This window comes from Harpegnathos saltator, unplaced genomic scaffold (assembly GCF_003227715.2).
Source record: "Harpegnathos saltator strain DR-91 unplaced genomic scaffold, Hsal_v8.6 scaffold37, whole genome shotgun sequence".
Taxonomy (NCBI): Eukaryota; Metazoa; Arthropoda; class Insecta; order Hymenoptera; family Formicidae; genus Harpegnathos; species Harpegnathos saltator.
Window position 1 is genome coordinate 332851 of NW_020230172.1, and position 15311 is coordinate 348161.

A 15311-nucleotide genomic window follows, 5' to 3' on the forward strand; every position below is an offset into this window, starting at 1 on the left:
TGCAGTTTGGCTGTCTTTTGCAATTAACGCTTCAATGGACGCTTTGAGATTAACGACAGAGCGGATGAATACCGTTGCTTCGTATCTCTCAATACGCTGTTTACAGTCGAGAGAATAATTACTTTTTACACTCCAATCAAAAGTTCTCGTTGAGAACGTACGTAATACGGTAAATTGTTATTGAAGGATATTCTCGCTGCGATTGAAGCTACGATGAATCCCTGCAAGGAATCAACGTGGAGAGTGATCGAGACGGAAATTCACGGATCCGTAAGTCACGCTTATTCGTCGGACAATCGGCGGTTATGAACGCCGCGGTTAGATCCATCCGGTCAACTACTTCGCTGTTATCCGACGAGTTTATCGGCCGGGATTTCACTGAATCGTGCATCGTGCATGTATGTTGCAATTATATTGACGATGCTACCGTAACAAATATCGCACAACGCCTGTATTCACGACTCGAACGTTTAATCGAACGTTATTCTAATTTCTGCCAAGACCGACTCGCACAACGGATAACGCGAGCGTGGCTTCCAACGCGATCGTCGATATTTCTCGCGCAGAACTTTTCGGCAGCAGTTTCTCCAGTTCTCTCAATGGTCCGATTTTCTTGCACGTGCGAGTTACCCGCCGCCTTTGTGCGGATCACGAGCACCGGACCACTCGTGTGACACACACACACAGGGAACGGAGATGCGAGTCCGCCTGAGTGCCCGAGAGTGCGATGAACTAGAATTTCTGCTTTCTTCCTTTGTAGCGTCCTCGTTCTGACGTCGCACGCGGACGACATTTTTCTTTTCATCGGAGTTAAGCCGTATCCGGACGAGAGATAAAACTTATAATTTATAACACGTAGCAGCACACACACACACACACACACACACGCCATACCGGCGACCTTTTTCTACGCCACTGATGCTCGACGGTGAACGTAATTTTAGACGCGGCGGTATTTTTTCCCCCTTCACTGATATGCCGGCGATAAAAAGCGGCCGGTTTTGCTCACGCGTTATCGAATTTTTCTCTATACTTCTGCGAACAAAATTGATATATACATTTTATTTTCCAGTTATTACTATCGCGAGACAAATTTCTTTTGATACTCTATTAAAAAAAAAATTATTGCAATTTCGTAATGGTACCTGCCGTTTTTCTCTAAGTCGTGAATAATAGGAATTTTATATATCTGAATTGTGCGTCAATTCGCGGAAAAAGCCTCAAATGAAAAAGGTACAAGTAACGCGCTACGTGGTCGTAAAAGTTACGGATCTCCCTATCACGATGTTAAAGTTTCATTCGCCGCGTAACGAACAAACTATTACGGAGGTCGCTCGAAGCATACAGATTTGACGTGAACATTTTATGAGATATCCATAAAATTATAATGGTGGTATCGTTGCGAACGTGCATCGCAGCGAATGACGACAACAAACCGAAAATGTGATACAAGTGTCGCGTTCATTTAATTAATACGCACTCCGAACGGCTACATTTTGAATTATCGTCTGTATATCGAATTATTACAATTATCACATTCGCGTGCCGTTCTTTATTAAAGTAATACGCGTAATACCCCGGAATGTCCACTTGCGTAACAATTTCGCGAGATTAATACGCTCGCGGCAGATATATTACATTCGGGAAATTCACCGTATTTTTCACCGTGATACTTACGGCAAACGCATCAATTACTCCGTCTGTCCGGACGTGTCTGAATTTAGTCCGGAGACCGGAGCTTGACGATCGCTAAAAGTGAATAACGGCGTCGTGATCCTCGCCTTTACTCCCGCTTCCTCTCTCTAGGATCCTCCTCCTCAAGGGTTTTTCCCCATGATTTCGTACGCGCGCGCGCGCGCGCGCGGCGCAAGCAAATGACAAACGAGACCCGCGCGCGTTCTGATATTCTTATGAGAGAAGTCGCAGTTGTAATTCTGCAGATAACTATGAGTTCCGACCGCCTCGGATACGGAAACACTTTGTCTTTATCAACGTCGCGACTCGCGCAGTCGGAAGAAATGGCTGCACGATCGTGTCTCTCTCGCACCCCCTCGTCGTCGGCGTGTATGACGGACGATCCTGCTGGTTCGGTGACAACGACGTTTCGGTGCAACTCGCGCGACTTCGCGTCGGATTAATGAGAGCAGGCCGATCGAATTGCAAGCTTCAATCCGCGACCCCGGCACCGGCGACATTCTCGCGACGAGCACGGCGAGACAACACAGCGAGCGTGAAGTGTTAATAAGTGGCGCTCAAGTTCGCCCGGCGTGTACTATCATTACGATATCAATCACTCTATCCGTCAACTCTCGCAATGCGTATGAAATATTCATGGAACATCGACGCAACAATATCCACCAGCGGACTGTGTCTGTTTTCCTGCGCCCTTTTTCTATTTTAATCATCGATCGCCATCGCATAATGCGATAACGGCGAGACGTTACTCCGTGTGCCCCTCGTATACACCCCTGCGAAATTTACGAGCGGAATGTGACGGGAAAGTCGTGACGCCGTTGCGCAAACGAAATGTAGATCGCCGATAAATCAAACACGAGAGCACCGCCGGCGTGCGAATCTCCTACACGTCGGACGAAAGGTCCGAATTTGCGATCGGAGAATCGTGTTTTTCGTACAGATAAAAAATACGGATAAAAAATGTGCGGATCAATGAATCATACACGGAATCGACGGCGCGTAATAATTGACGCGATGCCTTGTGATTTATACGCCGCCTGATGAAATATGATGATGAAGTGCGCCGCGCGCGCGCGCGCTCGCGCTCGCGCTCGCGAAGAGGAGTAAAACGAAATCATTGTGCTCTCGAGAGCGTTTTACCCTTCGCATTAGCGACGTCGACAGAAATACGCCCGATAGTTGTAACGAAACGAGGAATATCGAAGTATCGAGTGGGCACGCGCGGGAGGAGTTCTCGCCAGAGAGAAACTAATCTCGACGAGCCAATAGCGCGACGGCGATTAATTTCGAGTTCTATCGCGCTGGAAGAGAAATCCGATAGAAAAAAAAAATTAATCAAATAAGAAAACACTGGAGATCAGTCCATCGGCCAGCCCGACTGAACCAATTGACGCCTGTCTCGCATGAAGCACGTAAACTGAGCTTCTTTCGCCTCTTTCCTCTCTGTCCTTTCTCTCAATTTTTTTCTCCACAATAAAACCCTGCGATAGAGTAACAGACAATCTCGTGCTAATTGCATGACGATAGTTGGACATTGCTCGCTGAGAGACGCGAAAGCAAACGCTCGGCGCGCGCAAGCCGAGAGAGGATTGTCCTAGAGCGAGTGGATATTAATGTCAACCGCGCACGACGATGTGACGGCTAGCAAAACCTCGACGACATTCCCTTTCTCTCCCTCTCTCTCTCTCTCTCTCTCTCTCTCTCTCTCTCTCTCTCTGTCTGTCTGTCTTTCCCATGTCCCTTATCTTGGCCATTCTCGAACGGATTCGCGCGCCAGCACGATGCGGTGTGAGGCAATTAAATCTGACTCGTGTTAGATTAATTTTGCAGTGTCTTATGTGACTGACCCAAAGGCCCGAAGGGCAGAGAGGAGAGACGGTGGGAGGAAGCAAGTACACCGGCTTACTCAACCGCTCGGATCGCCGCTCGCCACGAGAGAGGATGTACACACATCCTGAAGGAGATATCTTGGAAACAGCGCGACACGGCTGGGGGTTATAATTTCGTTAGGGATTAATTGGCTTATATCTGCTGCAAGCGCCTCTCTGAGGGACCGAGCGCGTTTTGCGACCGCTTGAAAGCGTCCGCGATTAAGATAACATAGCCGGGTAAATTAAGATAATGCGTCTGGCCCGAAATAATTGCCGTGTCCCGCGCGTCTGTCGAGCGCGTCCTGCCGAGCGTGTTCGGCTATCGAGCATGCGACATCGGGGAAATTGATTCGCGAGAGAAACGAATCCCCTCGGCCGATCGATCGGATTTGATCTGGTCGACGACACGGACGACGTCAAAGGACACATGTCGACGCGAGAAGACGTAGAAGCGTACAGCGGATTATGAAAAGGATATTGCGTCGCGCGCGGCTCCGGTAACTGTAAGCTCTCATGAGATCGGCTTTTTCAACGAGGGATGATCGCGCTAAGGCGCGTTAAAGTATCGCTCTTGCACACGCTCGTTCCGTGAAGGCGTACATTTTTTTCATTAAAAGCTCTCGTCCTTTCATATTTTCCTCCGTCATTTCGCAGGATCACACTGGCTGCGTCGTTCGCGCTATAGGAGGATATTGACGGTAGCTTCGTAATCACGGTCGGATCTTGAAAGCGCGCGTCAGAGTTTTGAATTGGATACATTCAACATTCATCAAAATACCTCCCCTTACACTCCGCAGGCTATAAAAGGCGTCGCAGATCTAACGAGTCATTTTTCATCCGCTCACTTGAGATGTCACGGAGTGTCTTTTTCGCCTTACGCGCAGAAGGAAAAGGATTCGTTGTAAACGTTGTGCGCTCGTTGAATACGAGTTTGTAGAAGGCGAGAGAGAAAGAGAGGAAGAGAGAAAGAGAGGAAGAGAGAAAAAGGGGGGGAGAGAGAAAGAGAGAGAGAGAGAGAGAGAGAGAGAGACAGCCCGTCGCGTCAGTTGGCGCAATTACAGCAACGTCGCGGTACTGGCGACGAATTAATTCGCACGCCGGACGCATTACTCTTCGCGCGTTTAACTGCGCGAGGGGTAATTCGAGTGACCGCGATTAAATTGCAATTACCTTTCGATCTGTTGAAATCTGCGGACACCGCGCTGCCCGCGCTATAAATTGCAACCGACGCGGACTGCATTTAATCGCGAGTCGCCGCGGATACTTTTGACGCGCGAGACGGCACGAACGGACGGCCGTTGTCGATCGTCGGGACGATCGTCGAGGAATCCCCGCGATTTCCGCGCGGAGAGCGCATCGCAGATCGCGCCGACCGATATCCCCGAGGCTCGATGCCGCGCAATTCCAATCAAATACCGTAACGGTATTACCGGCGTAATCTATTGCGCGGCCGGTTCTTTGCCGTTTCTGTATCAAGGCCGCGCGCGGTCAGGATTTTTAGCCGCGCTCTCGAGCGTGTAATGTACGTACGATTGACAGGCGCCACGTAATGAGCAGAATCCGTAATTACTTTTTTAGATGTCACCCGCGTCCGATCCAATCCCGCGCGCGAGCGTCACGTAGTTGGAAACGCTTCCGCGTACGCGCCGCCGTCGATACAAATGCCGCGAATAATTTTAAATAAATCGCGTCGACGTTGTAACACGCCGCGCCGCGCATAACATTATTTACCGAGCAGCATCTCCCAGGCGGAAGCGCGCCGGCCGTCTTCGCGCAAAGCCCGAAAACACATTCAACAACAATATCGCCTGATGCAATCAGTACTCCCACGGCGACGCCAGCATGCAATTTCGTACGTGCTCGCTCGAGGATCGATGGATCGCGTGGATCGCACCCAAGGAATCCGGCTGATTGCACGAGCGATTCCCGTCTGCTCCTCCTCCTCCTCCTCTTCTCTCTCTCTCTCTCTCTCTCGCTCTCTCTCCCTCTCTCTCCTCTCCCTTTCTCATCCTCTCTCGCCCTCCGGTTCGCCGAGAGAGAGAGAGAGAGGAATTTTTACGGCGGAAACGATTTTCAATTCGGACCGGGGGCCTCCGTCTCGTTCTCGCCGTTGCATTCGCACGAGTGCATCCGCGCGGATTACAGCGGGCGCAATTCGCAACTGCGGAGAGTTCGCGACACTCGCTTTGAATACGCTGCGCCGAGCCGCAGTAACGAGCCAATCAGAACTTCCAACAAAACGACTTGCTGCCACCGGCCGAACACTCGCGATGTGTATTTCCCGAGACACTTGTCCACCCCGTTGTGTATTTGTAGTGCGGTACGCGCTAATTTTCAAACGCAACATACGGAGCTGCGCGCGGGTTGATCGCGTGTCGCCACGCGCGAAACGCGATGAACCACAATTACACAAACAAACAACTGGCACGGCGTGAAATTGCGATTGACAATTAATATCGGCGTAGCGCGCGCGGCAACGATCCGATCGACCGCATCGCTGCGACAGACGACGCGACGCTCGGGGATCAATAAAGGACGCAAAAAGGGCACTTTGCACTTCGAAATGCGCGAGGAGGCGAGGAGGAAGAGGAGGAGGACTCGCCGCCGATGCAAATGTCCTGTAATTAAGGCAGCGACTTAGCCCGCGATGAACGTGCACTCGAAGGCGGCGAAGAGGTATTGAGCCAGCCGCTTAGCAGTTACCGATACTCGAAATTTATCGCGCAAAAGAAAGACTCTTCGTCTCTCTCCCCCCTGTCCCCCCCCCCTCGTTCGCTGCCGGATTAAGAGCTCTGTCGAGAATTAACAGCTTCCCCCTCATTGACAGCGAATCCCCGTAGCGGATTACCGTGCTGAGCCGACGATGCCTCATCGTCGTCTAATTTATCCGCCGATAACGTCGTGACAATCCGCGGAGTAAACTCCCGTTCGCGAAATCACGCGTCGCCGCGCCGGCGAGAGCGATCTGTCTCGCGAGGCTCGCCGCTCGTAATTCACGACACGATCGCTCATCCGCTGCTTCATGCTCCGCGGTGCATACGATTTGTCTGTCGCGCGTAACGCGTGTAAGCCATCCGTTCACCTCGAGCGACGACTACGCGGAGACAACGAAAGCATCGTTGTCCCGTGGGCAAACGCAGTTGACGAGATTACACGGGACGGTCGATCCTCGTCCCGAGATGAGGAGCGGCTGCGAAATGCAATTTCGCAGTTTCGCCGTTGGATCATCGCGTCGAGGATCCATCGAGCCGCGAGATTTCGGTTAAAACGGTTAACCGAGCGCGACACGTTCGCTCTTTCGGCGAATTAACGTTCGCTCGGCCCTAACATGATTCAGTCGATGTTGGAGGCGGAGGCCGAAACGTCACGCACAGGACCGGACCCGAGCGATTACGCGCGCAGCGGCGACGAATAGGCAAATAATGGACAAATGACGGGCGATAAACGCGCGAACTCGTTACCTGGTGGCCTCCTGCAGCAACAGGTGCGGCGGCACCCAAAACTTAACCCTCAAGGCGAATCTGAGCGGCGCCACGCCGCCGCCGGTCTGCCGCTCTATAGGGTTCCTCAGGTTCAGCCAGAGATCCTCGCCCTTCGCGTTCTGATATTTCAGGCCGAAGTAATCGCACTCCTTGCTGACTCCCAGGCAGTCGCAGGCCTGCAAGAGGAAATCGAGCGATGCAGATTGCCTGTCTCGTCGTCGCGCTCCTTCTCCTTCTCCTCCTCCTTGTACTCGAGGCTGTCGCCTCGTGCATTTGGCTCATGGATTTGTATATATAGACTGTGCACCCCTCTCACCCTCCTATGAAAGAGACTCGAAATCTCTCCGAGAGGCAAGTCTTTGAAACACGATGCAGTGGACAGCTGTATCCTCTTATTATCCGCACATATGTTATCTTTGTCTAGCTTGCCTTGATGAGAACGAAGCTGGACAAAGACCGAACGTGCCTGCGGCAGAGGCCATCCTTGTCAGATCTTCGCGACAGTCTACGTATACAAATCTGTGAACAATTTTTGAGCGATTCCCACGCGCACATTCTCTCTCTCTCTCTCTCTCTCTCTCTCTCTCTCTCTCTCTCTCTCTCTCTCTCTCTCTCTCTCAGCTCTCTTTCATTCCTCGATTTACCGGTCTATAATTAATCGTTTATCCGCGACACCTCGGCTGGTTAATCCACGCGGAAGCGCGGCTCCAATTCGCGATGCGACCGAACAAATCGCCGGCAATAATTTAAAAAGTTACCGCACAGAGCAATGAATACTAGCCAACCGCGCGCGGATATCGCGGAAAAGCGCCGCCAAGTCATTATCCACTCCCGTAGTTTCCCATTCTTGCCGATAATTTCCCTCGGCCCGGTCTCTTCCTCCTGCCGCGATGACGGCCGACGTAATTGCAAGCCGGCGAAAATATCGCGACTAAGGCGGCCGTTAATTGCGTGCGTGCGTGCGTTCGGCTTTTTCGAAAGTGCCGCGACTGATGGATGAGAACGCGCCGCGACGCGACTCATGGCTTTTAGAATTGCTCCTTTTCTTCATCCATCACCCCGCGCTCTTGGAAATTATACAGAGCGTCTCGTCATTGTATGATTCTATCGTCTGCGGATCGTTCGGCGGATTTGGGGTCGATTCGTCTTCACGGCGAACATTTCCGAGCAATTTGTTGACGGCGGCGGCGGTGGTGGCGGTTCATTTCTCGCGACTCCTCGATATTTAATGTCGGATGTTTCGAGTCAGAAGTCGGGCAAAAATATTCCAGATAAATTCTCAATAAGCAGTCTCCTCCATTTATACGACAGCGTGCTTCTGCACTGTCGAAGGGGAGGGGGAGGAGGAGGAGGGGGAGGAGGAGGAGGAGGAGGAGGAGGGGGAGGAAGGGCAGGGCGGAACTCTATTCATCCACGGTTCTCTATTCGCTCCCCGCTGCGCGGAATCAATACTCTCGCCCGCGCGATACGGATCGCACTTTTATCGTAAATTATTTCTTCAACGCGCCGATCTCGAACGCCGTTATTGCGAGCGTCACTATTTTATTTCCGTTATTTGTGTCGTTCGAGTAAACGTCGCGATTCGCTGGGAAAGCGTCATTAAAATGTCACAGAGACTTCGCGTGTACCTGATGCTCTCCGTGGCATCAATTTCGCCCGTTGAATCGAGTACATTCGTGTGGCATCGAGCTCGTTCGTCACGTTCTTGTATAAATCATAGGTATCACACGCGCGCGCTCAAAAATTGTGCGGCAAATGTCGAGAGAAAGGGAGAGAGAATGAGGGAGAGAAAGAGTGAGGGAGTTGGAGAGAAAGTAAGTGAGAGTTATGATGAACAATAATCAATCGATAGATGATCGATCGAGATAAGCACTTTGCGCGCGTTGCACTTTCGCCGTGCACTTTTTACTCATCCGCCGTAATGCGACCGCATAATCTCTCCTAATAAACGACGCTAATAAATTCATCCGGCCGGCACAATCGCGCGCCCGAGAGATCGAGGTCGACGGCGTCGCGGTTGCTCGTTGAAAATCCCGGCGCAACGCGCATTGAATCGCGGTCACGCGAATCCACTCGCGGCATATCAAATTACCGATATCGTCGAAATGCAAAATAAAACGAAAGAGGGAGAAAAAGAGAGGAAGAGAGAGAGAGAGAGAGAGAGAGAGAGAGAAGCCAGAAGGGATGAAGGTAAGCGACGCGCACTCCCCGTGAAAATGGCGTATTTGGAGCAAAAAATGGAATCGTTAGGCGAAATCGCCGCAGGGCTAAACGGATTTGTACGCGATGCCGATGAACTATCGTGAATAAATATTGAAACTGATCCGTTGTTTCTACGACTCGATGCGCGCGTGCGCACGTCCGTATATACAGTCGATAAAATCAACTTTGAAAATGCGCGCGGTGCTGTGCGGCGGCGGAATTATCCTGTTCGTATAAGTTCTCCGTGTATTTTTCAGTGTTTCCCCGTTTTCTCCCTTTCTTTCAGTCAATTCGTTCCGTTTCAGAGAGAGGGAGGGAGGGGGAGAGAGAGAGAGAGAGAGAGAGTGAAAATATACCGATTCTCCAACAACACGCGGCTTCCCCAGAATCTTTCGTAAAGCACGACCCGACGCGGCAAAACGCGTCGACCAATTTTCCCGAAAATTGCATTTTCACTACGTTACACGCGATCAACGGTTGGAAATAAAAGCTACTATATTGTATCATTTTGACAAAGAGTGCCGTTTAATTCTCTCAGTCTCGGCAAATGACATATGCGTGCTGCAACGAGCGCAAATAAACACTTTATCGGTGGCGACGTGAGCGTTTTTATTAGAATAACAACGCACCATCCAAACAACCGGTTAATAACGGGAGGCGAATTGCCGAGGTAAAAAAAAAAAAAAAAAAAAAAAAAAAAAAAAAAAAAAAAGAGGAAATAAAAACAGCCGTGTCGAAAGCGTCGACATGGGGTGTGTAGGTATCGATGGCGTTCGTAAAGATTTGCAGAATGCCGCCCTTCCCTCTATTTCTTTCCTTCTCGCACTCTTGTTCGTCCACGCGTAGAAGAACGTGCGTTTTCAAGATTTACCGATGTTACCGACGGACTCGGTCACGTGCGTCGCGATAAGGAGAGATTCACGGAGAGCGCTCGTTGTCCCCGCGGTAATTTATCGCGCACCCCGGCGGTGTCAGCCCGGTGGCTTTTTCCGGAAGTGGAAGTACGTGCGGAAACGGATAGCCAGGCGCTTCTTCGCCTTCGCGTATTCCCTCCCTCCCTCCCTCCCTCTCACGAGACACGCACCCTTCACGCATCATCCTCAACGCACACCCCGGCGCGGCGGCGCGCTCGAACGATCTCGCGACGTGGACGGATTACGTCGCATCGATCGTAATTGAGTCCAATTGCGTAGACGACGTATTTCCGCGCTCGGTATTCATATCCTCCTCCCGTGATATACATGCGCCGGCTAGTGAGATACGAAGAACATGGAGCGGAATCGTGTACGGCGCGCTCTCTTTAACTCCGGCGACAATCTGCGCGAACGTACCAGCGGCCTGGGACTTGATCGTGTGAATTTGCGCACGTCGCGGTGACCAACCGGTCGAGCAATTAATAAGCGCGGCCCGATTACGTGCCTGATACGACGATGACACTCTTCCGCATGGATCGGGAGGAAGCACGCGCGGAGGAGAGACGCCTCGTCGCATAGGTGGACTCTCAATAACGCAACAACGGCCGGCGACCGCCGACGCATGAATTGCAGATTCGCGGGCAAACACGGCTCCGCGCGGAATTTACGCGGGGCTTTATGTTTATGCATCGTTCGGAGCACTCCGGGAAAAACGCGGCGGTCTTTAGGCGGACGCCTAAAGTCAGTCGATATGAGAATCAGCCTGTTTCAGCGCGAGGACGACGCGATCTACCTTGGTTTCCTCTTCGCTTCGTTACCCGAAACACCCCTCGGGAGGTGCATCACTCGCATCGCGAGGACTGCGTTGTAAAATAAACAGCGTCTCGTTAAAGCGTTAATATTAAACTGGCGCTAATAAGAGACGACTGAGTGCCGGCGGAACGCTGGCAGAAATTAAGAAATCAATATCGCTCACACACGAAGCGAAGAGTTGTTTTGCACTCAAGATAAGAGAGAGCTCTCGTCCGTGTTGCAGGATTTTTCGTACTTTTGTAACAACGGAGAAGCGAGGATTAGAATAACGCGTCGGCGAATTTAGGAGGGAATCAATAATCGCTCGCTTCGACAGGCAAAACCGACAAATATTCGGCAAAGTATCCGTCCGTAAAGCGCAATATCGACGTCTTCATTATTGGATAAGCCAGCGATTGCTGCTCTATTGCCTCGAGTAAGACTACAAACAGAGCTTTCCCCTGTTTACTCATCCCTGATTGAGTCGTGAATCCATAATGGGCCAGAGCTAGTTTCCCGCTGAACGCGCACCAAGAATTGCGAGCGCGAAACTTTATCCGGCATATTTTTATCGTTCCCCGAAGTTGTTTGCACCGTCTACACGTGGAGAGGAGGAGGAGCACGTCGTGGGTAGTAGCACGCCCGGGGAAAGTTCTTCACATTATTTCGCCGTTGGCTCCGGGGTTCGTATAAATTTTTGCGCCACCGCGGCGGCAGACTCGCGCAGCTTCCAAGAATGATTATGTAGATTCCCGAGTGAACGAATTGTACGCTCTATTTAATTACGAGTATTTCTGATACAGGCGTCGCGCGCCCTCTCTGCACGTCGGATCGCAAAACCCCGTCGTTTCTGGGAGACGAAATTACAAACCGAGCTGCTAAGAGACTCGCTCGTGCAACAATCGAGAGTTCGTTAGCGAGACACGCAGAAATGCATCGCGAAGTCAATTACGCCCGGCGTAGCTCGTCTCGCGCGTCGTGATTGTTCGGCGCTCAATAAAATTTATCGCAATTAATAATTCCGCCGTTGTATATCCTCCAAAGAGCGAATCTCATTGTGCTAGCTCGGCCGCTCGCTTCCACGATTCATTTATTAGCGTATAAACACGGGACGGAATATCGTTATCGATGTCGGAGCGCGCGCGCTCGCGTTCACTGGCCGCTTGAACGCGCGCTGTGTACTCTTACGCTTCCGCTCGCGCTTTCGCCGTTGCAATTTTTCGCTATTTGCCCCGTTCGAGAATAAAATGGCATGATAGCCGACGGTCGACCCGCCAGCCAGTCAGCCAGCCAGCTATAACCAGCTGGCAACTTCAAAGACCTCGATGTGTGCAATCTCCATGCGAACCCCACGAGCCTGTTCGTGAGATTATTCCTGACGGCCGATTTTTCAATCAATCCGCGTGCCGCGGTTCCTTTGACCCGGGATTTATAAGCGTACAGGTGCTCTGCGCATTTATACGAAACGCGGCGATTATCGATCGTTCGTGAGGGGCGAAGCATTTCGACGCCGCGCAGCGGCCGAGAATGCAGCTGCGAGGAACTCTCGCCAGAGAGAGAAGAACTCGAACGATCCCGCGGTCAAAACGCGCTCAGTGTGCGCGCTCGGCGTGACACGTCGTCTTACACACAGAGAGAGAGAGAGAGAGAGAGAGAGAGAGAGAGCGCCGAGTTTATAAGCCGGGTTCTTGCGGACACGCTGGCACGTGTGCGGAAGCACGCGATGCATCTTCCGACGCGTTTGCCGCGAGAGAGACACGCCGAAGGCGATAGATCGCAGGATAATGTTTAACGAGAATGTAACGCAGAGCATTGAAATAAATGCGAAACGTGCGACGGCAACCGCGATTTGCTTTTCCGCGACGCGCGCGGCTCGCGGGCGACGCACGATTTATGCATTGAGCTCTCGCATAGAGATGCATTCGGGTCAATATTTTGCCACGCTAATTAGCTACTTCGTTACGTCCGACGATATTTTGTTTATGCGAAGGGGGGCCGTTACGCAGCGCACGCGTCAAAGCCAATGTTTGACGGTTTATATTCAATTACGTTATGCGCGCGCGTAATCTGTTAATATTACACTTCACGATACACGAAGTGCCGGTGAAATAATGAGCGACACAAAATTATTAATTGCCAGGACGCGCGGCGGGAGTCCGCATTCGCGTCGCGTATTTGTCCACCGATATGACCCGCCCGACCTGGCGGGCGATTGCACGCATCGCGAATGCATCCCAAGAACGGTGCGGTACGAATGAATAAAATATAGAGAAATTTTTAGCGGCCAGTACGCGACCGAGTAATATTAGCGAATAAAAACTCGCTAATTATTAACGACGATTATATTAGACGACTATTTGTAAATAATATTTATATATAAATTGCGCGCAAGGGGCGCAATTTTATTTTAACAAGAGAAAGAGAGAAAGAGAGAAAGAGAGAGAGAGAGAGAGAGAGAGAGAGAGAGGGAGGGAGGGAGGGACAATATAAGCGCGCATATAGACATTCGTAATCAAAGTTTGCGAACGCAAGGCCGGCGTTGTTCATCTGCATTCCGGTGCCGCGCGCTCGAAACGACGCGATGTATCACAATACAACCTTTTATAAATACGAAAGTGCATACTTGTAACGACTTGCTTTTCCATTTAACTTTTTACGCTCGCTTATAATTCCGCACACAATCGCCGCCGCCGCGGCGTATCTCCGCGTTATATTCGCTCTGCGGATGCATCTCGTCCGACGCGCTGCCACGTGTGATAAGCGCGCATGCACGAGGCTGGCTGTCCGTTTTCATGAATATTCAGGCATCGCCGCGGTGGCGGCGGCGGAAGCGTCGGCGGCGGCTCGTTTTGAAAAATCGCCGGTATAAGTTTCGCGGAGGCGTACTTTTGCATCACGTGCGCGTGGAAACCCGCTTTCGCACCAACGGCAGACACGCGAGACCCTCCGCGTTGTGATTTATTAACCGTATGCGCTCAATTAGCATTTCGTATTTGCGATTCAAACGCGCGGCTAAATTCGACCGCAGTCGCAGTCGCTATTACGGCCACGACTGATTCGCTCGCGTCCCCGTTATCGCGATTCACGTTAACAACGTAAGCGGCCGAGAAAAATAGAAAGGCAAGGCGGAGGGCAGGGCGGCAGGAAGAGAGGTCCAACGCGCGTAATTCGCAGAGGACGCACGCAGGCGCGCGCGACTGAAATGAGGCAATTTGCATGTGTGCCGCCGCAATTAATATCACCGGCGAACGAGTTACGCGAATTCGTTAATTCGATAGAGAATCCGCGGTAAATGAACCCTATTGCGGAATCCGCTCCACGGGGATCCGCGCGAAATTCCTGTCGCCGGGCTGCTTTGCGCGCGCGCACAGCGCGCCGACTGCGGGACGAAATATTTCGGAAAAGAAATAATGGAGAAGGAGGAAGACAAAAACGCGCACAGGAGAGAATTATTTTCGACAGGACACAAAAACGCACACGCGCGGATGTTACGTCGTGCCGCGTTGCGCGTGCGATATCGGTCCATGTGCGAATTACACCGCGTTGAAACTGCCGCGCGGTTTGGATCATGTGGTTTGCAAAGGTCAACTTCGTTTTTCAGTTTGATTGCGATCGTAGCGGTTCGGCGTGCGTGTGCAGAGACACGCAAATTGCAGTTTGCATGGTGGAAGTTACGAGCTTGTCGCGAAATTAAATTTCTGCGCGTTAAACTCGTTCGGTATTATAATCCCGTGCTACCGCAGAGCCACCCCCGCGCGTGTGCTTCTTGCACGTGTGTTGCATAATGGCCAAGTTCGACGTTTATGAGTTTCTTACTTTTAATGCGATTTATAAGCGGCGAACACAGCGGAGGGAAGAGTGCGGGTGTAATATGAATATTAATCGCGTACTACGAGGGGGTGAAGCACAGAGGTCCGCGGTAGAATTAATTGCAAAATTACAACCGCATGTATCGTTACGATCGAAAATTCTGCACGTTCAACCGCGCGATTTAGTTTTACACATTAAAAGCGAAAGAGTGAGAAAGTGAGAGGCAAAGTTCGTATATTAAAGTTTGCGGGACATACAACGAGGGACGTGCACTCTGAACCCGGAGATGCCTGTAACAGCGGGGGAGGGACAGGGGGAGAAACAAGAATTCCCATACGTTCAGTCGCACGCCACATAAGGGCATTCAAGGTTGATTAACGGATGCACATATTGCCAAGCTAATGTGCAAGTGACGCGACAGGCACGTGTCGGGCGATAAATTCAACGGAAGATCTGTTTGCCGGGGAAGCAACCGTCGTTTCTGATGCAAACTTCGCGACAATTTTCGCAGCACGCCGGCTGCGGCGTGGATACGGAAAATTGGA

The 15311-nt window shown here is 51.3% G+C and overlaps 1 protein-coding gene across 1 annotated transcript in view; it reads right to left on the reverse strand.

Moving 5' to 3' along the window:
* dnr1 (E3 ubiquitin-protein ligase defense repressor 1) overlaps positions 1–15311 on the reverse strand; it is a 178639-nt gene that overhangs the window by 21288 nt on the left and 142040 nt on the right. The window contains exon 2 of the mRNA XM_011150403.3: positions 7028–7224. Coding sequence (XP_011148705.1) covers positions 7028–7224 — 197 coding nt within the window. The remainder of the gene's footprint in view (positions 1–7027; positions 7225–15311) is intronic.